The following is a 24,144-nucleotide window of genomic DNA, read 5'->3' as shown; positions in this document are numbered from 1 at the left end:
TGTCTGTCTTCACAGTTTTCACTGTCTAATCGGCCATATTACATTGCGGCCTAAATTACCACTGTAAGCGTATATTCCATACCTTAAATTTCTACCCTCCCCTATAGCCTTCAGTGCTCCTGCATCCTCTGCCCACCCCACTACTGTGAAAACCTTACCTAAACTTCAAAGATTATTCGCGCTCCCCGTTTCTCTTTCCACGCTGATATAAGGTGTTGGAAACCGTCTAAAAGTGCTGCTTATATCTATTACTAAATCCGAACCCAGGAGCTTTAATACCTCCCGTTCCGTTATAGCTTGAATGACAGTATCCCAAAACCCTACCTTAATTCTGGTGGGACGGGGTGGAACCTTTATCCATACAGATCTATAAATGAATAATAATCCTTCATTTCGTGTAGGTGCTACATACTTTTTTAGTTACACTATACTTAACGCCTTACATCTTTCCCTTTAAAGAGTGAGGAAATGTATCAGATAAACGCTGCCCCTGCTAATTAGCGCCCTAGAGCAGGTGGACACCAGGCTTTGACCCCTCTATCACCAAATGACCTTCAAGGTGACAAAGATTCTGGCTGGTCACCTTTGGACAGAAAAATCTACCAGTTACAGAGTTTGCAAACCTAGAATTTAAGGGTCAGTCTTAAGAAAACACAACTTAAAATCAAAATAAGAAATGGATCTATTAGTTACAGTAAAATAAATTATATGGTTCCTCATCTTAATGCACAATAGCATGATATACACTTAGAATATTCAGGCTATAATTAGCTGAATGGCTAATGTACTAATCCCTTTGCAGTCGGCACTGCCCTGCTGCACTGCACCACCAGCAAAATTCACAGTTAACACAGGTTGTATTAGGAGCCTGCATTTTACAGTACAGTATACTGTGGAGGGGCCAAGTTGGGGTTTCTTTAATTGTCCTTGCTAATGGGTTTCTATGTATCAAAATGTTCCGATACCCTACAATATGTAGGGTCGTCGCTATTGCAGGAGCAGCCTGAAAAGCGCAATGTGGCCCAGTTGTTCAGTCGCCGCTTTGCACCAGACCCCACCAAAACTGATGGCCTTGTCGTGGGGGAAAAAAAAAAAAAATATCTAGGTTTTTGGAAAAAGTTACATTTTTTGTAAACAATTTAAAAACGTTTAATTTATTCCTCTAAAAATAAAAGCGTCCCTGGCTATTCGAGTAGTTTTGGGATGATCTGATAAAACCAGCCTACAATAAAAAATAAATAAAAATGCTAGTATAGATCTGGTAGATAAATCCATAGGAGCAGCTTCTGTAAAGTAAATCCACCTTACCAGGCCCGATCAAGTTTATTCCAAACGGTTCTATTTCACTTTAATCTGTCAAAAGGGGTTTGTGCAAAGATCCCTTAAAATGCATGTCTCCCTTCCCCCTCAAAAAAACCCCAACATGGGGGGGGGGGGGGACAGAAAGAATTTGTCCTGGTGGATTTTGTGATAGCAAATCAGATTAAATTTGATTCACACCCTAGGGCAGGGGTGTCCAATGTCGGTCCTCGAGGGCCGCAATCCAGTCGGGTTTTCAGGATTTCCCCAATGAATATGCATGAGATCTATTAGCATACAATGAAAGCAGTGCATGCAAATAGATCTCATGCATATTCATTGGGGAAATCCTGAAACCCCGACTGGATTGCGGCCCTCGAGGACCGACATTGGACACCCCTGCCCTAGGGAGAACACCGCTTGTAAACGGCAGAGATTACGGCGAGGTCAAAGGGTAAGGAATTGTCTTCCGTCGAGCTAATCCCATCTGTTTTAAGAATGATTGTGAACATCAGATCTCACTACCGCCAAAACAAAAAATAAGATACCCCTCCCCCATATCCAAAACGTGCCTACTTCTCTACAGTCCATCTCATTAGATGCAGTTTGGACTTCCAGATTTTTACCATAGAATGGGAAGTTGCATTGAATCCCAATTGGGGGTGGGGGGGGGGGGGTGTAGAGAGGAATAAGAAATTAATCACCACTTTATGCTTAGCATCAGGGCCACGAACAGATTTTGTCAATTGAACCAGCCCTGTCCACTCTCCTCCCCCAAAGATAATACTGCTAGTGTAATTCAGCTCAGTTTCTTTCTGTATGGGTAACAAGCATCAGTCAAATAAAGCATTGGTTCAGTCGTGAAATGGCCCAATATCCATGGGTTAAAATAAACAAAAAAAAGTGCCACCGTTTCAAGAGGGAGAGTGAACGATTGCGGGTTACTGCTTCTTACTGATGAGGTACAGACACTAGACATTTCTCCATAAATACCTGTCACGTTCTACAGTGTAAGACACGAAGGTCCAGTGGTGGCCTTGGGAATGTCACACAGAATAATTCAAAGAGCTGATGAATTCCTTCTGGTACAGAAGTTTAAAGTACTGGTGTTTCGTTTAGAAGTCAGTGCTAACAAAAGTTAGACTGCCTTTAGGATCGCGGTTTTTGGTTTCCCCCTCCCCCCCCTTTTTCAATCAAACAGCAAATAAATACACCTGGCTTCCCAGGCCTGAATGTTTGTTTTATTTGCAAAAAAAAACAAAAAAAAAAGTCACCGATCCAGGCTGATCAGCAGCCTGCTTTTCTCCTCCAGCCCATTCTCATTCTTCAGATCGGCAAAGACCTGGGTGAAGTAGTGAGGGTCGGCGTTGATCTGCAGCATTTTGGGGCTCATGAGGTTGATGACGGCCAGGCAGCGGTCCCAGAAAGCCTCCTTGCAACTCTCCACCAGGAAGGGCTTGAGTGGGTAGGAGATCTCGTTGCCCATGTACGAGTAGGAGAGGTAGAGGCAGGTGAGCAGCACGGCCTGCAGCTCGTGCTCGCTGGCCACCTCTGACGAGATGACGTCCCGGCACAGCATGTAGAGAAAGACGATGTTGGCGGGCGTGACGAAGCCTTGGTCTTGCCAGCCCTGCAGGAGCAGCGACCTGTCGACACTCCGGAGCCACATGACCGGGTCGGTGGGCGCCAGGTGCTTCAGTCTGTAGCAGCGCCGGCACAGGAAATCGCCCAGACAGCGCAGCAGCTCGCTGGTGGACGCCTGGACCACCACCCTTTTGGGGGAGCCCACGGGCGGCGGGTGGGGGGCTGCCTTCTTGGCCGAGGAGAGGGCGGGGTTGGAGCCAGGGATCGGCTGGGCGGGCTGCGGCTGGGCGAAGGTGGAGAGGTTGGCACAGGACAGGGACTTTTTCAGGTTCTCGTTGTTGAGGTGGGTGATGTTGTTCTGGTAGCTGCCGTTGGGCTGCACTTTCTTGGAGGTCCTTTTCTTGGCCGACACGGCCACGATCCGCTTCCAGGGCAGCACGGAGATGAGGGAGTGCCTCTTTAGGCTCTTGTCCTTGGCATTCTTGCTGTTGTGCACGGCCGTGTAATGGCCCACGGTGGCCGAACCATCCTCGAAGAGGGTGGCCTTCCTGTAGCTGGGGGACAGAGAGAGAACCGTGCCCATGGCTCCCGGGGAGGGCTGGAGCTAGCGGGAGAGAAGCAGCGGGCACCGTGCAGGCATTTATCTCTCGGCCTCTGCTCCGGGCGTCGCTTGCCAAGATGTCCTTTTGTTCGCCAGAGAACGGAGGAAGCGAGGGTCCTGCTTAAAAACCTGCACGACGTCTTCCTGTCCCGAGATCTGCAAAAAAAAGAACAAAATGGTGTCTTAAGAACCCACAATTTCTCTGCCCCCCTCCCTTCTCCCCCAGCCGGTAGAAGGCTGGTACAGGATCCCCGAATAACAGCTTCCAATATAAATATCGAAGATGTTTCACAGCCCCCCCCCCAAACTGTACAGCCCATAGCTAAGATGCAAGAACATATACACAGATTACTTCAAATCAGATTCCAGTTGCTGGAACTCGTTTTAAATATCTCTACCCTTAAGCCTCCCATTTTTCCCCAGGATCAGAGATGGGTTTTCTTTTATTGGGGGGGGGGAGGGGGAGAAGAGAGAAGACACGCGAGATCCTCTCTTGCGAGACAAGATAGTGGGGGGGGGAGGGGGGGGGGGGGGGGCAAGGGTACAGCCCAGGCTCCGCCGTGTTCCCGCGAACCCTCTGCCATCCCGTCCTACCTTTTGGACGAAGGGCTGATCCCCTCCTTAGAATCGCGGGCTCCATCCTCGGTCGTGCCGCAGACTGTCAAGCGGAGCCTGGAATCTGGCAGGACTAACGAGCTACAATGTAATCAGGTGATGGTGAAGGATAGGGGGGGAGGGGTTAAAGCCCGAACTGGCTCCAAGAGCTCGTCTTAAAGCCCAGATTGCCCTTCGCCAGCCTCTACAATCCGTCGTCTTTCCTCTGTTGCAGCCGCCTCGGCTTGTACAGATCTGGGGAGCCGCAGAGCTCTCAGGCCCCGCCCCACCAGCTCCTCCCGGGGCACCACGTGCAGTCCGGGAAGGGGGGGGGGAGGGGAGAGACGATTTCTACCGCAAAATGGGGAGCCTAGCATGAAAAGGCTGTGCGCTGCAACGTGATCATCATATTTTTTAATCATTTCTTTAGCTATACACCTTGCTGTAAAAAAAAAAAAAAGTTATACAGTATAGGAAAAATATCCCGGATGAGAGAGGTTTGGGTGGGCAGATCTCAAGCACCTGAGCCCTTTTTATCCCAATTAGAAGTCTTGCGCTATAGCTACCAAATGATTCCCCCCCCTCGTTTCGTTCACTGCCCCCCACCTAACCCACCATCACACGTGGAAAGGCAAGAGGGCCACGTGGGGGTTTCGAGAACAGAAATCCTGGAATATGCTTTCCTTTGTCACTCACGAAGATTATTTGGACATAGGGAGGGACGGCATTTGCCCATAACCAACTGAATAATTAAAAAAAAAAAAAAAAAAAAAAGACGAAGGATAAACAATAATAACAGCATGTGCTTACTTGAAAGCAAGTCTCAATGGATAGTCCACCTGGGCTGTGCTTTCCCCTGGGCTTAATCCACGAATTAAAACTAGAAGATAGTACAGGTAAGCGATTCATTTAACAGAACCGCAGCAGGCCTGTCTCTCCTCTTTATAAGGTCCTCTTTAAACATGGTAATTCCGGACTCTGACTATATTAGGTGTCATTATTATCATGGTCCACAGGAAAGGAGCAGAATTAACAGGAGCTGTTGATTGGTACGTCATTAAATGCACCCAGGCTGCATGCTGCTTTTTTATTTGTCTGTAAAATCACTAGGAATCTGCTTTCTGTTGAACCCAGCAGAAGTTTACACGTGATCAAGTAATTAAGGATAATTAGATTGCTGTAGATTGATTCTTTTGGGATTTATTTTGACCTGCAACTTCTGTTCCTGTTTGTTTTTTGGCTTCCAGGTCTAAAAAAACGAGGACTGTGATCCCACAGCCTCAGCCTTCACTTACAAATAGGTTCATCTCTTATAGCCCCCTCCCAATTTAATACAGTCATTGCAGGGGCAAGTCTTAATTGGGGGGGGGGGCATGTTTCACGCTTACTTCTGGAAACTTATAATGACGTAAGCTAAAGCAGAAGTTGAGCAGAGACTTGCTAGAGACAAAAGCTAGTACTTTCTTATCTTTTTCAAGCAGATGAACAGAAACTGCTGCCTCCAGGAAGAAGAGGGTTCTCAGAAAGGGGAAAAAAACCCTGTGTATGGAACATTAATTCTTGTACTTAAAGAGCTATATTCAGGTGTCCATAGTTCATTGTGTCTGTCCTCATTTCCCAGGACTTACCTGTTCTCTTTATTCACTTCACAACCATCAGTTGCGCCTCTTTCTGGACTCACATCAACATGATATTCAGCTTTTTATGTTTAAACATTTTTGTATTATTTTTTTTTCTGCTTGTGTAACACTTACAACCAGGCTTATAACAGCAAAACAATTAACTGTCCATTCTAAACCCCCTAGCCCAGGGGTAGGGAAAACCGGTCCTCGAGAGCCCTATTCCAGTCGGGTTTTCAGGATTTCCCCAATGAATATGCATTGAAAGCAGTGCATGCAAATAGATCTTATGCATTTTCATTGGGGAAATCCTGAAAACCCGACTGGAATAGGGCTCTTGAGGACCGGAGTTCCCTACCCCTGCGCCTAGCCCAATCTTGTCAAACTATCTCAGCAGGCTCTTATTACCGTCTGATTACCTTCCCCTCTCCCCCTTTATCCCTCGAGCACTATCATAATTCCAAAATTGGCAAGGCTGGCACCCCATTAGAAAACTATTAGGCTTCACCCCCCCCCCCCCTGGAGACACAGATACTTCACATATCACCATCCTTCCCCCTCCTGCCATTTCTGACTGGTGCTCTTTCTTCCCATCTTCATTTTTCCACTGAGGTCATTTAATCCTAGTTTAGCTGTACCACCACTGACTAGATTATGTTGATTTTAACTCCTGTCAGTAAGCAGGCTTCTAGTGACCCTGGACTGTTCTGAGATCAGAGGGATTGAACTGAGAGACCTAGAGATAATCAGCATGAGCAGAATAACATAAGACAGTATGGTATCATAAATATTTTCTCCCCTAGCTGCAGAAGACCTGATTTAATGAACACTTTTGTGTGTGAGAGGGAAACCCTCCAATAGTCCTTTTCCAAGCAGATAACATTCAAGGTCCAAACATTTTGATCCATTCTGCTTTTGCCCCATTGTATCCTTGAAGATGTAGCTGTAATTTCCCTGAGGGCTTTAACCCTTTGAAGTACAAGAACCATTTCACAACTTAAAAAAAAGTAATATACAGTATTTTGAGAGCCACAACTCTCTCATCAATTGAGACTCTTTAAATCCCCCCTCACCCCTAGTGGGCTGTTTCCCTCAATACCTTTCCTCCTCTGTTGTCTCTCTTAACTTTTTTTCATTCCTAGCAGTCACATTCTCTCTTTCAAGTCCTTTTCCAGCAGTCTTTTCCTTCTTCTCAATCTCCCAACCCTGTCAGCACTCTCTTTCTCTCAATCCCCCCTCTCCCCCACCACCATATCTAGCAATCATTGTCTAAATCCTGCCTCCTTCCCCAGCCTTTTAACTCTTCAGCCTATACTGTTGCATGTTAGTGTCTTCATAACCCTACCATGTGCTATTCTGTCCTAAGAGAGTGGGAACTGCATCTCCTTGCATGAGGGTCTAGATTTATTCTTCCATGTTGATTTGGTTGAGATGACAGCCTTAGATATATTTTCTGAACATATGATGGGCCATATTGCAGTGGTTCTCAGCCAGTCCTTCAATCACACCCCACCAGTCAGGTTTTCTGGATATCCATGAGGAATATGCACAGAATAGATTTCCATGCCTAACCTCCTTGGTATGCAATTCTAACTCATGCTTAATCACTGAAAACATGACTGGCTCGGGGTACCCCAACAACTAGTTTGGGAATCACTGCCATATTGAGCCCAGCATCCTGTCTTTGACAATAGCTAATCTGGGTCACAAGTACCCCGCAGGAGCAGATCCATGTTATGCAGAGAGGAAGAAATAATGGTTACTGCAAATGAGCAGACTATTTGCCATCATGTTTCTATAACTATAAAGCTCTATGACAGGGATGCCCAAATGGTCGATCACGATCAACCAGTAGATCACAAGGGCAATGCGAGTCGATTGTGGAGCCCATCTCGGGCTCCGTGATAGACTCATGTTGCCTTTGCGTTTTCCCTGCTTCCCTGATGCTGCAAAAGCCCATAAGCTCCAGGCCCAAAACACTCCCCCCCCCCCCCGAAGTCAGTTCTGACATCGAAAAGGAAGTTCCGGGCCAGCCAATCGCTGCCTGGCTCGCCCGGAACTTCCTCTCCGATGGCTTGTGGGCCCGGCGCAGGTTGGGAGTGAAGGAATAAAGGAGACTATGAAGGGATGAAGTGAATCAAAAGGGTTAATAGCCGGGACAGAGCATGAAGTGTCTGAAAGTTCTAAAGGGAAGAGTGACAGACTGATGGAGACACAAACTTGGAGTGGAGCTGGGGCAGTGGTGAAGAAATAGGCTGTGAGAGTGACAGGAACTCAGAGAGGGAGCATGCGCTGTAATGGGGGAAGAGAACTGAGAGAAAAATACATAATTTGGGAAATAAGAGCAGACAGGAAGAAGTGTTTGCTAGGGGCATTTGACAATGGTGGAGGTGGCTGGGGGGCAGGGAGAAAGGAAGAAAAAGTTGGAGGAGGGAATGGAGTGTGTCGGGTGGCAGGGGGCAAGCAGGGAGAGAGAAAGAAAAAGTTGGACTCATGGAGGGACAGAGAGAGATGTTGGCTGAGGAGAGGAAGTATGCAGGAGGCAGAAGGAAGAGAAGAAATATTGGATGCACAGTCAGAAGGAAGTGCAACCAGAGACTCATAAAATCACCAGACAACAAAGGTAGGAAAAATTATTTTATATTCAATTTAGTGATCAAAATGTGTCCATTTTGAGAATTTATATCTTCTGTCTATATTTTGCACTATGGCCCTCTTTTATTAAACCACAACATCGTTTTTAGCGCAGGGAGCCTATGAGCGTTGGGAGCAGCACAGGGCATTCAGCACAGCTCCCTGTGATAAAAACCGCTATCGCGGTTTAGTAAAAGGGGAGGGGGTATAGTTGTTACTTTAATATAGTTGCATATTTTAAAGTCATCTGTCTTGACCTCTGAAAAAAAACCCCGAATATAAATGGTAATTAACATTTTCTCTGCGTAGTGTGCTTTGTGTTTTTTTTAAATTTTATTGTTGGTAGATCATTTTGACTTGGTCATTTTAAAAGTAGCTCGCAAGCCAAAAAACTGTGGGCACCCCTGCTTTATGACATCACAATGCAAGTATAAAGAGCCTTAGCCAATAGGGAGAGGAGACAGTGGATGCTGCAGATGGGCAGACTGGATGTGCCATTTGGCCTTTATCTGCCATCATGCTTCTAAGTTCATATCTAGAGGTAAGTTGTGGCTTTCTTAAGCATATTCAGTTCCTTTTCATCATCAGTATATGAATCCAGAAACTGGTGGATTATGTCCATCTACCAGGTGGAGATAGAAAGCACTACTAAACTCTTGTCATATAGGATGATGAGACTCCAGGTCAGTCGGTCTATCTCTATCTCAAGCAGACAGTGGACAGATTTCCCTTCAGCTCCTGGTTTATTCAAGGTTACTGGCTCCTGTTCTGATTTAAGTTCAGTTGAGCTGGGGAGGGGGCATGTTTAGGCTGCTGTTAGTGTCATCTTGGGGTACACCTGGTGGTTCCAGGTCCCTCCCCCTTCTGATGCTGACTTCTCCTCCTTCTCACAAAAAACAGCAAGTGAGGCCATACAGGTAGTCTCTGAAGTGAGAGTCTTTCTCTCCACTACAAAGTTTTTCCACTGTGTGTGACTAATTCCTGAGTAAAGAATAAGCTATTTTAATTTTAATTATTGTTGGCACCTGGACTTGGCACTTCCTGCTCTCCTGGCACAATTCGCTATGGCAGTTCCTGTGGTGCTCAGCGGTTTCTCTTGTGCTGCTTTGGGTGGTTTCTCTTTTTTTCAGGGGCAGTTTGGATTCCTGGATGTGTCTCCCTCCAGCTCCTCACTTGATAATGCTGCAGCAGCCATTTTGGATAACCGCCTTGCCTCCCTGACTCAAACGCAGGTGTATTCTCTGCTCTCAAGCTTCCTCTATTAATTTTGGGAATTCTGCCTCTTGACTCTGTTTTACAAATACTTCTGATGCATCAGCAAAACAAATTCAGGTGAAAACAGTGTGTTTTTAAAATGTTCTCTCTCTCTGACTTCTGGGAATGTGCCTGCATCCTGTTCCCTGCCATCTCTTTCTAAGAAGAGAAAGACATAATTCTGCTGGAGAGGGTACAGAGGCGAGCCACGAAACTTGTCAAGGGAGTGGAGAATTTGAGCTACAAAGAACGCCTTAGGAAATTGGGACTATTTACCCTCGAGCAGAAAAGACCGAGAGGGGATTTAATAGAGACTTTTAAAATAATAAAAGGATTTGATATAATAGACCAAGAAGCAGCATTACTAACTTTTTCCGATGTGACACGGACAAGAGGTCATAGACTGAAACTGAGTGGCAGCAGGTTCAGGACGGATATCAGGAAGTACTTTTTCACACAGCGCGTGGTGGGAATTTGGAATGCTCTCCCGAAGGATGTTGTGACAGAGATGACTGTTCTGGGATTCAAGCGCAAGTTGGATGCTAATCATATTGAGGTCATCTTGAGGGCTATGGTATATCTGGGTCTCCATTCGGCAGTACCTAAAGGGGCCGCTGCGTGTGCGGATCACTGGACTGGATGGACCTCGGTCTGATCCGGGGAAGGCTTTTCTTATGTTCTTATGTTAGGTGTGGATCCTGGTTCTTCTCCGTCCCTGAAGGCGCTCTTTCTAGGGTTTCGGTCCCTTCTGCCTTCCTGGATCCGCTGCAGGAAGGGAAACTTCCTGTAGGATAAAGCTAACAATTTTACTGCCATCTGCATATTCCATACAGAGAATGATATGGAGACATATTTTCCCCCATCCTCGCATGTTTTTGTCACTGTCCTTGTCGCATTCCTGTAAGCTCTGCCTTAACCACACAAACCTCAAACACTTATGATTTTAAAGTGTTTGAGGCTTGTGCAGATGAGGACACAGCTTGCAGGACAGGGACAGGAAAATAATTCGCCAGGACAAGACAGGAAAATGAGTTCCCACGGAGACGGGGAAAAATTTGTCCCCGTGCCATTCTCTACTTGGGAGAACAGTATAGAAAACTGAATAAATAGTGTGAAAAGCTTCAGCCTGTGTTAACCAGAGTAGATATTGTGACATCATAATGCCTCATTCCACCAATGCCTAAGAGCCAACCTCATCAGTGATGTCACAATGGTTTGATTGTCCTTTACTTGGCTCACTTTTACTACATTTTGATTTCTAGAGTGGTGCAGTGTAGAGAATGACACAGGGATAAAATTTTCCCCCATCCCTGCAAGTTTTGTTGCTGTCCCTGTCCCATTCCTATAAGCTCTGCTTTAACCGCACAAACCTCAAATACTTATGATTTTAAAGTGTTTGAGGCTTGTGCAGATGAGGACAGAGCTAGCAGGAATGGGACAGGGACTGGAAAAGAACTTGCAGGGATGGGAAAATGAGTTCCCACGGGGACAAGGAAAAATGTATCCCCGTGTCATTCTCTAGAGAGGAACTGCCTTCTTTTATCACCAAAGCCGTAGCAGTTCTGAATATCGCTTCTCTGGGTGGCTCAGACATCAGTTGCAACTAATTCTATGATGACTAGTAGAGAATGACACGGTGGCGGTTTACCCGCGGGTGACCCGCTGAAACGGGGAACAAAAACTAGCAGTCGCTGCGGCGACGGGGACAAGGCCATTCACCGCCCCGTGGGGCGGTGAATGGTCTTGTCCCCGCAGTGAGACATGAAGGATCACGCGGTCCCCGCAGCCCACACCCGCCTGCCCAATCGATCCTAGTGTTTAGCCAGCTCTCTCCCTTCTCCTCACCTTAGTTTGTAGGTTTTCTTTTTCGGCGACCCACACACTATCAGAGAGCCGCGCACCCGCGGCTGCTCAGTTTCGATCTTCTGCTCTGATGCAACCGGAAACAGGAAGTTGCAGCAGAGCAGAAGATTGAACACTGAGCAGCCACGCATGCGCGGCTCTTTGGGAAAGCGTGCAGGTCGCCGAAAAACAAAACCTACAAACTAAGGTGAGGAGAAGGGAGAGAGCTGGCTAAACAGTAGGATTGATTGGGCAGGCGGGTGGTGGCTGCGGGGCCCGTGCGATTGCTCGTGTTCCCGGCTCAAACTGGAAGGAGGGAGTGAAAGGGAAAAGGATTCTGGGCCAAGGGGATGAAGATGGAAAGAAAAACCCACAGCAGGAAAGAAAGGGAAGGATAGGCAGGTGAGCCATATGCTAGAAGCAGGGGGGGGGAAAGAAAGAGGGAAAAAAGCTAGATGGGGTTGAAAAGAAGAGACACACTGGTATGGAAGAGGAAGATAGGGGAAATCTGGACACAGGAAGGTAACAGAAAGAGGGGAAATTATGTGCATGGGGCATAGGGACAGAGACATAAAGGGGACATGCCATGGGGATGGTATATGGACACAGGGGGGGGGGCAATGGCAGATACATAGGGGAGATATTAGAAATGGGGAAAATAGGAGCACAGAAGTGAGATGGTTTGTGGGGTTGGGACAGGGACCGAGCTCGCAGGCTCCAGTGGCTTGCACAAATTACATTGTAACGTGCCATGAAAATAAGAGAGAGGAAGGTAGATAGATAGGCCACGCGAGAGGAGCTGAATGGTGGTAGAAAGGAACAGATGGTAAAGGAGGGAGGGAAGGGTGGTGGTGGAAAGGAATAGGACAGACATTGAAGGAGGGTGGAGAGGAACAGACCCTGAAGGGAAATGTGGAAGACAGAGTGGGAAGAAGACAGATGCCAGACTATGGGGGAGCGGAGGGAAGAAGATGGGTGCTAGACCAATTTGGGGGGGGTGAAGGGAGAGACACAGTAACAGCAAATGGAAGATGCAGAGAGAAGACACACAGTGGATGGAAGGAATTAATGTTGCAAATAATATTTGTAATACTGAGCACGGGAAAACAATTGTTCTGCAAAGAAGAAGGGACAGTGGTCTAACAAGAATTGGATTATTGAGATCAGCTGCTTCAGTTTGAGCCACACAAGATATGTATGCAAAGATTGATCAGTAAGCACAATGATGAAGTCAGCCCATTTCCCCTTCCTCTTTCTGCATTATGGTCCTCCCAGAAGCCATTAAGGTGAGAATCCACTTTTGTATCTCTGTTTGAGAGGAAGGCAACAAGATATGTTTCTTACTAAGGGGTCGATGCACAGCTTCTGCTATAAAGGTTAATGAGAAAATATGCCAAAAAAAGCAAACAGGATGCTAGGAATGATTAAAAAAGGGATGGTTAACGAGACTAAGAATGATATAATGCCCCTGTATCGCTTCATGTTGCGACCTCATCTGGAGTATTGTGTTCAGTTCTGGTCTTATTTCAAGAAAGATATAGCAGCGCTAGAAAAGGTTCCAAGAACAGCAACCAAGATGATAAAGGGGATGGAACTCCTCTCATATGAGGAACGACTGAAAAGGTTAGGGCTCTTCAGCTTGGAAAAGAGACGGCTGAGTGGAGATAAGTTTGAAATCTACAAAATCCTGAGTGGAGTAGAATGGGTACAAGTGGATCAATTTTTCACTCTATCAAAAATTACAAAGACCAGGGGACACTTGATGAAGTTACACGGAAATACTTTTAAAACCAATAGAAGGAAAATTGTTTTCACTTAGAGAATAGTTAAGCTCTGAACGCATTGCCAGAGGTTGTGGTAAGAGCGGATAGCGTGGCTGGTTTTAAGAAAGGTTTGGACAAGTTCCTGGAGGAAAAGTCCATAGTCTGTTATTGAGAAAGACATGGGAGAGGCCACTGTTTGCCCTGAATCGGTAGCATGGAATGTTTCTACTCCTTGGATTTTGGCTAGGTACTAGGGACCTGGATTGGCCACCGACCCAGTAAAGCTATTCTTATACAGTAAACTTCAAAGTGTGCAGAACCTATGCACTAATTAGAGAAAACTTTCCACAAATGAGCACAAAGGCTCTATGATAAGGGTAGATTCATTATACACATCTGAGGAAAACAAAAAGTGTCAGCCAACATTTGAGCATGAAAAGGAATGCTGGATCAGCCTACTGGTTCTGTGCCAATGCTGCAGAGTATGCTTTTCCACTTTGACTAGTTTAGGAATCCCATGTAATTGGAAAAACCATGATAGAATTAATTATACATTTTGGTGGGTGAATGTATGTACTACATACAGATACAAACAAATTAATGCAGAATGTAGGGGTTTTAGTGAGGTATTTAATAAAATTTGGAGCCCATTGACTAAATCTGTAAAAACATAATAATATATTTTCATCATATCTCTTTTCTTTGGTTTATTTATCTTTGCACATCCAGGGGGGTGGGGGGTTGGAGGGAGGGGAATAAATATTGATAGTGATATTTGGGTAACTTTATTCTTTATTTGTATTATATATTAGGATATATTATGATATTATTATATGCAGGAAAATGAAATTATTGAATGATATTTATGTTATCTGTATAGATAATAGTGTAATATGTAGAATATCTTTTGTTCTTTCATTTGTATGACACTGTTTTTGATTAAAAATCAATAAAGAATTTTAAAAAAAGGAATCCCAAGTCCTTGAAAATTATTAAAAAGTGAACACAAGCAGAAAAAAAAATTGTTCATATACTTCTTGACAGACACAATCTGATGAGGACCAGCCAGCACAGCTTCAGCAAGAGGAGATCTTGCTTGACGAACTTGCTGCACTTTTTCGAGGGAGTAAACAGGCAGATAGACAAGGGTAAGCCAGTCGACATTGTATATCTGGATTTTCAGAAGGCGTTTTGACAAGGTCCCGCATGAAATACTTTGAAAAATTGCGAGCCATGGAATCGAGGGTGAAATACTCATGTGGATTAAAAACTGGTTGGCAGATAGGAAACAGAGAGTGGGGGGTAAATGGACAATACTCGGACTGGAAAAGCATCATGAGTGGAGTGCCAGTGTTCAGTGCTTGGACCCATGCTTTTCAACATATTTATAAATGACCTGGAAATTGGTACGAGTGAGGTGATTAAATTTGCAGATGATACGAAGTTATTCAGAGTAGTGAAGATGCAGGAAGATTGCAAAGACCTGCAATGTGACAAACACGCTCGAGAAATAGGCCATGACATGGCAAATGAGGTTTAACATGGATAAGTGTAAGGTGGTGCATGTCAGTAATAAAAATCTTATACACAAATACAGGATGTCCGGTGCAGTACTTGGAGAGACGCCCCAGGAAAGACTTGGGAGTACTGGTCGACAAGTCAATGAAGCTGTCTGCGCAATGTGCGGTGGCAGCAAAAAGGGCGAACAAAATGCTGGGAATGATTAAGAAGGGGATCACAAACAGATCTGAGAAGGTTATCATGCCGCTGTACCGGGCCATGGTAAGTCCTCACCTGGAATACTGCGTCCAGCACTCGTTGCCGTACATGAAGGAGGACACGGTACTACTCAAAAGGGGCCAGAGAAGAGCAACTAAAATGGTTAAGGGGCTGGAGGAGTTGCCATACAGTGAGAGATTAGAGAAACTGGGCCTCTTCTCCATTGAAAAGAGGAGACTGAGAGGGGACATGATAGAAACATTCAAGATAATGAAGGGAATAGACTTAGTAGATAAAGACAGGTTGTTCATCCTCTCCAAGGTAGAGAGAATGAGAGGGCACTCTCTAAAGTTAAAAGGGGATCAATTTTGTACAAATGTAAGGAAATTCTTCACCCAGAGAGTGGTGGAAAACTGGAATGCTCTTACGGAGGCTGTTATAGGGGAAAACACCCTCCAGGGATTCAAGACAAAGTTAGATAAGTTCCTACTGAATCAGAACGTACGCAGGTACGGCTAGACTCAATTAGGGCACTGGTCTTTGACCTAATGGCCGCTGCGGGAGCAGACTGCTGGGCACGAAGGACCACTGGCAATTCTTATGTTCCTTAAGAGGGTACACTAGTTTCCCTAAAGTGGGCACATGTACACACCATCAGAGAAAGAGTGTATTTTCTGGCTGCCTTATATAAAATAATTTTTAAGGTTAATATTTAGGTGTGGATCATCATTTCAGTTCTTGCATAGATGTGTGCTGTGCTCATACTTTCATTTTCTTCAGACATGCACACAAAACTGTCACATCCCACTCTGTATTTAAAGTTGCAGGTACATGTTATGGATACAGAAAAATAAAATCTTGCCATAAATTCCAAAACTTGGCATTAATTCCTTTTGTACAACTCCTCTAGGTTTTCTTGGAGCTGGTAGTGAACATCTCACATTGCATGCACTTGAAAATCCCATGTTTACTTCTGTGTATTGCTAAGGAATACCTAACAGCATCCTTACTATTCACTTAAAGATACTTTTGCACCCATGTGTACCATGTGAGTTAACTTCTGCATGGAACATCTTATGTGCACATAACCTCACAATAACTACCTGCTTCTACTTGCAGTGGCTTTCTGCATCAGTCTCTAAACCTTTAGGCAACCTAAGGGATAATGCCAACATGGTAGTTTCTAAAGCTAGCCTAAATCATTGAGAGGTATACACCATACAGCGGTAAAACCCAATGCTGTTGAAAAGAACAGATCATTGCACATTCTTAATTTAGCAATAACATAACTGCATTTTTATTAAAATTTTTAATCACAATTAATAGTTTAATATTAGAAGCTAGCAGCTGGAGTGAGCTTTGACGGAGACTCCAGTAGATAGAACCTAAGCACAGTACTGGGCAAAGCTCTGGATTTCTGGCCTAGAAATATCTGAGAAGGACTATTTAAATTATTAATTTATAGAGCTTGTATGGTTGGGCAGACTGGATGGACCATTCGGGTCTTTATCTACTGTCATTTACTATGTATGTTACTATGTAAGTGATGTATTTCTCGCAGGTCACAGCTATGTCTACAACCAGTTCAAGAATATGTACATTCCATAAACTTACATTCTAATCAATAAACTTTTTTTTTTTTTTTTTACCTTGGTTGTCTGGTTTCTGCTTTATTCTGCCTTCTCTTAACTTTCGTGCCAGGGCATCTCTTCTCTCTCCATATCCATTATTTATGTCCCCTCTGTGTCCTTGCACCTATCCTCCTATGTTAAGCATCTCCCTTCTGTGTCATTTTAGCCTTTCTTGTATCCCTCTCTTCCTTCCTCATTCCCAGTGTTAACCTTCCTGGTTCCTATCTTTTCCCATGTCCAGCTTTTCATTCTTCCCTTCCCCCACACCATCCACCCCTACTTCTAGAGCCAGCATACCGTATCTCCATCTCTATCTCTTTTCCTCCCAGGGCAGCATCTTTCTTCCTTTCCTCTGTCCCTTCCTCAGCTCCCCCAGACCAACATCTCTCTTCTCTGATTTCCCTGCTCATTTCCTTAATCTTACCACTTCCCCTCCCTCCAAACTCTACCCCAGGATCTGACAGATTTTCCTGTGGTAGTCTTCCAAGATTTCATTAGTAGTCTCCATGGTACTGATACTCTTTCCCAATTCCACATTACCTCTCTGGTTGCTCGTTTCTGCAGCCCAGTTGACATTCATGTGACCATAGAAGCGAGATTTCATCAGATGATCTGGGCAGCCCAAGGTTTAGAGCCCTGCTAGTACATACTGCACATATAGGGCAAGCAAAGTCCTAGAGTCACATAGACAACCAGGCAGAGGAAGCTGGCATCAGCATTTCTGCTTCTAGGGTGCGCTTAACTCCACTGCTTTCAGCAGAGCACCAGCAAGCATTCCCTCCATCCTCTAGCAGGTTAACATTTTTTACCTCCTACTCTGAGCATCTCTTCCTCCCCCCACCCAACCCACCTCTCTCCAACGCTCCTGTCAACTAACTGCGAGCCTTGCTCATCTCTCCAGCAACAATGAAAATGCTTCTTCCAGCCAGCACAGGCCTTCTTCCTTGTCGTGATCCACCTCCTTTGATGCAACTTCCTGTTTCTGGTAGGTGGGCTTTAGCAGAAGGACGGAGACTTGTACCAGCTGAAAGGAGGTCTCCAATGCTGCTGGACAGACAGGCATGGCTCGTAGTATGCCAGAGGGAGGGAGGGTTGGCGAGATAGAGGAACCAGACCTTAGCACAAGGAAAATAAATGCACATAGAGAAATATACCCAGGAGGGAAGTACAGGTTGGGGATGATTAAAAAAAAAAAAAATCATAAATAATGTGTTAAATCATGATATTTATGAAAGCCATGTCCTATGACAATTTAAGGATTAAAATAAAAGGATAGCTCTGAGCAACAGGGATCCCTGAAAAGATGTCTGTTTCAGTATTTACCATAATATTCAAAGTTAAATTATTGTGCATTTGCTTTTACTGTAAAATAATGTAAGGTGTTTTTAAGTTGATCTACACAACATAATAGGAAATATTAATGCAAGAATGACTCTTAACCTTGAAACAATTCTGGCTGGCATTCAAATGTATGTATCTTAAAGACTTAATTTTGAATATCCTATAATCTGATTTTAATATACAGAACTGCAAGTTTCTAAAAGTAATCAGATGAAAAGATCACATCCCCAACACTATGATGCATGGAACACTTCCAGGGTTTAGTTGGAGCCCAGCCAGCCAAAAAACCCAAGTAAAGCCGGAATGGAGAAATGAGGTTCTTACCTGCTAATTTTCTTTCTTTTAGTCCTTCCAGACTAGCACAGATGGAGACTGAGACACTTTTGGCTGCAGTATAAGTGAGCTGTCGAATGAGTCTGAGGAATAGCCAAGCAGAACTAAGAACCTAATAACTGAGAACTATAAACAGCAATATCACTCCCAGAAGGAGAATAGCAACTAACAATAAAAAAGAGAGGGAAATACTATTGGACATTGATTAGAATAAGAATCTTCAAAAACATCCCCATAGCTTGCCAGCTATGCCAGATGAATCAAATGCTGCTGTTCTTATAAACTCCCCTAACAATCCAGACCAAAAAGATATTGCAGAAAAAAAACGTACTCTTCATGAAAAAATTACTAAATAAAATCAACAGGACAGGGTCTGTTGGTCTGGAAGGACTAAAAGAAAGAAAATTAGCAGGTAAGAACATAATTTCTCCTTTATTGTCCCTCAAGACCGGCACAGAAATGTATGGGATGTACCACAGCAGTACCCATCAGGGGTGGGACCCCCGAAGGGCCACCACAAGAACACGCTCATAGAACGCCACCTCTCGACGCGGCTGAAAGTCCACACGACAGTGATGAACAAAGGAAGGGAGAGGAGATGAAACAGCAGCCTTACATATATCCACTGGAGGCACAAGAGAAGACTCCGCCCACGAATCCACCTGCCCCCGAGTGGAATGAGTGAGAAAATCCAGGACAGGCTTCTTCTGAAGAAGGTATGTCGAAGCGATAGCTTCCTTGATCCAACATGCAATAATAGCATTGGAAGCACCATTCCTCTTACCTGCTAAAAAGGACAAAAAAATGATCTGACTGATGGAACTCGGTCCGCTGAGTATAAGCACGAATGACCCTACAGACATCCAATTTGAGCAATTGTCACTTCTCCAAAGAGCCCTCCTGACTACCCAAGACCAGGAGGAAAATGGACTGGTTGACATGAAAAGGCAAAATCACCTTCAGCAAAAAGGAGGGAATTGGCCGCAACATGACCCGGTCCCTAGAGAACGCTGAGAAGGGAGGCCTACACGAAAAGGCCTGAAGTTCGGAAATGTCTCGTGGAAGTAATGGCAACTATGAACACTGCCTTAAGAGTACGGTCCTTCAACATGCAGGACCCAAGAGGCTCAAAAGGAGGACTAAGGAGAACAGAGAACCAGATTGAGATCCCAGGCTGGAACTGAAGGATGCACTGGAGGCTGGAGCAATTTCACCGCTCTCAAGAAATGAATCACATCCAGAGAAGAGGCCAAATGCTGACCATACAACAAACTGCGAAAAGAAGACAAAGCCGCAAGCTGAACTCACAGGTATGACCAGGCCATCCTGCAAGAATTACAAGATGCAAGGCAAAGAAGCGCAAAGGGGAACCATGGCACGCGTGGAACACCACTCCTCAAAGAAATGCCAAACTCGCACATAAGTCCAAGAAGTGGAAAGTCTCCAAGAACCCGAGAGTGAAGATCACTTTATCTGAATAACTTTTTTAACTTAGATGTTTCCTTTCAAGAGCCAAGCTGTAAGAAAAAAAAAGGGACCCAGATCAAACATTGGAATGGGACCCTGAGACAGAAGGTCATACGAGAGTGTCCGCGGAAAAGGATCTGCCAAGTGAAGATGAACCAGATCTGGGTGCCTGGGCCAATTTGAAGCCACCTGGATCACGCAGCCTGTGTGTCGAGCAATGTGAAGGACTCTACCCATGGAGGAAAGACATACAATAGTCTGTCCATCGCCCAAGGCTGCACCAGAGCAACTATCTCCTCAGCCTGGTAATCCCTGTGCTGACTGTAGAACCTCTGCACTTTGGCGTTGATTCTCATGGTCATCAGGTCCATGACTGGCCAGCCCTAGGCCTGCACAATCAACTCGAAGGCTTCTAGACTGAGACATCACTCCGCCTATACGGTCTCCACTCCCGCTATGTGGGAAGCTGAGATGTCCAGAAGATGAGTCTTTGCCCATTCCATGAGAAGCGATGCCTCCTGCACCACCAGATGACTCTTGGTTACCCTGACGATTTACATAATCCACCGCTATGGCATTGAGAGAGCCCAAACCAACTTGCCTTTCAGGAACACCTGGAAAAGCAAGCAACACCAACCAAATGGCTTTGGTCTTCAGACCACTGATAAACCAGGACGTTTCCTCTGGTGACCAGCTGCCCTGAGCTGAGTGGCAAAGACATTGAGCTCCCCAACTGAGGAGACTGGCGTTTGTGAGAAGCACTGTTCTCTGGGGCTGATCCAGACTCACTCCCTGAACCAGATTAGAAGACCATAGCCACCAGCACAGGCTGGATGAACTAACCCCCAAAGAGGTACGGGAGAGTACAGATTGTGTATCTGAAGCAGATACTGAAGTGGGCACATGGGAGCCTGAACCCACCTGACCACATCCAGGGAAGCTACCTCTGACAAGACCTGTAGAAAATCCTGTGCCCGAGGACACTGACAATCCATCAGGAAGCGAATCTATGATTGCAACTTGAGCACTTGGGCCTCTGGAAGGGAGACGCTCCCCAAGTTGGTATTGAAGAGAACCCCAAAATACTTCATGTGCTGAGACGGTGTCAACCGGCTTTTGGACAAGTTGACCACCCAACCCAGTGACCGCAGGAAGTCCACAATCTGAGTCATAACCCGGGGGCTCTCTTGAAAGGACTCTACTCGAATCAACCAGTTATCTAGATAGGAACCAAAAGGAAGTGCACAAAACTGATGGTGATTTCCCAAAATTGCAAAGCGAAGGAAACGCTGATGCATCCCAAATTTGAACATGCAGGTAGGCCCTCCATCAGATCGAGAGAAGTCAGAAATTCCCCTGCCTGAACGACAAGAATTACAGATCTCAGGGTCTCCATGTGAAAAGATGGAACCCGGAGCGCCCTGTTGACACCTTTCAGATGCAAAATAAGCCAAAAAGACTCCTCTTTCTTGGGCACCACAAAGTAAATGGAGTACCTGCCAGTTCAAAACTCCTGAGGAGGCACTAGGTAGATGCATGGAACAGTCTCCCAGAAGAGGTGTGGAGACAGAGACTGTGTCTGAATTCAAAAGGGCCTGGGCAGACTAGATGGGCCATTTGGCCTTTATCTGCCATCATGTTTCTATCTGTCAAGGGCCGGGAAAATTCTAGAGCATAGCTGTCCCGAATCACCTCTAGGACCCACTGATCTGTTGTGATCTGGGCCCACCCTGGTAAAAGTCCCACAAACAGGCTCCCACCAGCACCGGGGGAAGGACCCGCAAGGATTCACTGAGCTGGGTGGGCGGAGGAGGGGCCACTGGAGGAGTCACGATCCCCCTGGCAGGCACCCCGAAAGGACTGCATGCATTGAAAAAACAGCTCCTGGGAGAAAAAGCTGCTGCCCCCCAGCCAGAGCAGTACTGAGGAAAATAATGCAATCGCCACCACCCTGCGAAGCCTGGTACGGACAGTCCGCAGGAAGCCAGGGCATCTTAGAGTAACTCAAGGCCTGAACCAACTTATCCAACTCCTCCCCAAACAGGAAGGAGTCCCGAAAAGGAAATTTACTGAGCTTAGCCTTAAGATGCCACATCCACCGACCAACCCCGAAAGCATAGGGTACGGTGAGAAGCCACTCAGAGCCATGGACTTGGCCAAAGGCCACAACAGATCCGAGAGATAAGAAGCGCTGAGCTCAATCTTAGCCACCTTCTGATCCACCAAGGACCAGTCATCACACTCCAAGTCAAGGACTCGCTCGGACCACCGGAAACAAGCCCGGGCTACCAGACCACCACAAATTCTTATGTTCTTAAATCTTTGCCTGGACCATTGGGGCAGCTACGTCAAAACTCTGCTTAAGAGACTCCAACTTACAATCCTGAGAGTCCCTCAAGGCCGAACCGCCTTCAACTGGCACCGTATGCCTACGTGTGATAGCCAAGACCACCGCATCAACAACAGGAGAGTTAAAGCTATCCCTTTCCCCATCAGGAATGGGATAAAGGCGAGCAATGGATTTCGCCAAGCAAAAAGGCATGTCTGGCGTCTTCCACTGCACATGCACTATATCCCGAATATCCTGATGTATAGGAAAAGAACGAGAGGCAGGGGTCCATCACATGCGAGGGGGTCTTTCACTTCCTCATCAAAGCACAAAACTGACGAATCCTTAAGAATAAGCTCCTGCAGCTCTTCCTAGTGAAAAATGAACACTACCGACGCATCTTCGCCAGCTAGCGTCTCAGAAAAACACGTCCACATCGGTGTCAGGTCAAAAGCACGCCGGGACAAAGGCGCGCCCAGACAATTGAGCGCAGTGCGCGCTGCTCTAAATTACTGTTTTTAGCGCTCTGACGGGGGGGCGTGGGATAGACATCGCGCCACGTTGTGGGGGGTTGTAACCCTCCACATTTTACTGAAAACTTCACTTTTTCCCTGTTTTTAGGGAAAAAGTTCAGTTTACAGTAAAATGTGGAGGGTTACAACCCCCCCAAACCCCCCATAACGCTGGCGCAATGTCTATTAAGTAAACTGGGGGGTTCCCCAACAAAAACCTCCGTCGGAGCCCCTAAAAACTAATTTAGAGTGGCGTGGCGGCGCGCGCTGCGCTCAATTGTCGGTGCGCGCTTTTGTCTTTCGCGCCATTGTCTATGAACCGTCCACATCATCCGTCCCCTCGAGAAGATCCAACAAAGGGTCCAAGTCCTCATCTGGCGAAAACGCGTCTGCAAATAAAAAATCCTCGTCCAACGGCCACTTGGACAATGACAGGAGGACTGGACAGGAGCCGACGCCGAAAGGGGGCAAAAGCCTCACTCCCCTGAAAAACCAGAGACCCCCAGGAAAGAAACAGGACCCTGGCCGCCTGTAAGTCTTGTACACGGCTAAAACAAAATCAGGGGCAAACTCCACTCTGGCGGCAAAGAAGGACTCACTGCCTAGGCAGGAGACACATTTCAAACCTGTTCCTGTCTCTCTAAGACAGGAGGAAGGTCACCTGAGGCCCCAAGCAAAATGATGGAGCTTCCCGCCAAAACTTGCAAAAAAAACACTCCTTCAAGGCCTGCAGTGTCAAAAAGGTCTGAACAGACCCAGCTGCTAAAGCAGGCAAGCTGGCAGCAGTGGTAAGGGAATCCCCAGCAATATTGGCGGTAAAGGGAACCTTATTCCCCTGACTGTTGGTGGCTAGGGAAATCCCTGTGTGAAGTCCAGGCTTACCCATTACCTACAGCCGGCCACATCAACTGCACACCTGGAGCACAATGAGCACTTTCTAAATTTCTTAAAAGTGCTCATTGCGAAAACCGCTATAAGCCAAAAACAAAATGCTGGTTAGCAATAAAAACCAATTAAAGGCAATTGAAGGCTTCCCTTCACACTGGCAATGCCTCATGATTTTTCTCAATACAACTTTAATTTAAATTGAACAGACTCCACTGGCTCTCAAAGCTATATTATGCCTTGCCTGAATATTGGTGGCAAGCCTTAAAGTTGAGGCACCTCTAATGTAAAAATTTGGGGAGGAGGGACTCGAACAGTCAAGTGTGGCATCCCTGAGGTTGGACGGACCCCCAAGCTCAATCTGGGACTACAAATGGGGACAAGAAGGCCATTAAACAAATCCAACAACCCTACATTAAACCAGGGAAAGACTGCACAGGCTTACCACCTCCACCTGCTGGAGACTGAGAACAGACTGATTGTACTTGAGACTGCACAGCCCACTTATACTAAAGCCAAAGTCAGTGTTTCAGTCTCCACCTGCTGGCAGAGGACTGTAAACCCATCCGTTTCTGTACTGGTTTGAAGAGACAGTCTGAATATGATGTGAAAGACTATGGACCTCACTTTGTGGTGATGAAAGACCCAGCTGATTTAAACCAACATGTTCAGGCACAGTCAAAACAGGAAAAAGACACTCTGGAAAAAAAAATCTTGTTTTTATTGGAACTCATCTG

The 24,144-nt window shown here is 45.8% G+C and overlaps 1 protein-coding gene across 3 annotated transcripts; it reads right to left on the bottom strand.

The window, feature by feature from the left end:
* Positions 1 to 1,712: 1,712 nt before the first annotated feature.
* CDK5R1 (cyclin dependent kinase 5 regulatory subunit 1) lies at positions 1,713 to 5,807 on the bottom strand. 3 transcript variants are annotated; one of them, XM_033919363.1, is made up of 2 exons: positions 5,707 to 5,807; positions 1,713 to 3,640 (listed from the first exon to the last, which is right to left on the bottom strand). In XM_033919363.1, the coding sequence occupies exon 2, from the start codon at positions 3,464 to 3,466 to the stop codon at positions 2,570 to 2,572; it is 897 nt and encodes a 298-aa protein (XP_033775254.1). In that variant the 5' UTR covers positions 3,467 to 3,640; positions 5,707 to 5,807; the 3' UTR covers positions 1,713 to 2,569. The 3 variants fall into 3 exon arrangements, with proteins under 3 accessions (XP_033775254.1, XP_033775252.1, XP_033775253.1); XM_033919361.1 differs by lacking the exon at positions 5,707 to 5,807 and adding an exon at positions 4,889 to 5,309; XM_033919362.1 differs by lacking the exon at positions 5,707 to 5,807 and adding an exon at positions 4,079 to 4,378.
* Positions 5,808 to 24,144: the final 18,337 nt, after the last annotated feature.

Source organism: Geotrypetes seraphini, chromosome 13 (assembly GCF_902459505.1).
Source record: "Geotrypetes seraphini chromosome 13, aGeoSer1.1, whole genome shotgun sequence".
In the NCBI taxonomy this organism is placed as follows: Eukaryota; Metazoa; Chordata; class Amphibia; order Gymnophiona; family Dermophiidae; genus Geotrypetes; species Geotrypetes seraphini.
The sequence above is the reverse complement of the archived record's forward strand: the minus strand, read 5'-3'. Positions and strand labels throughout refer to the sequence as shown.

Excerpts from the sequence above, each read along its gene's own strand:
- CDK5R1 (XM_033919363.1), bottom strand. The coding sequence starts at position 3,466 with ATGGGCACGGTTCTCTCTCTGTCCCCCAGCTACAGGAAGGCCACCCTC.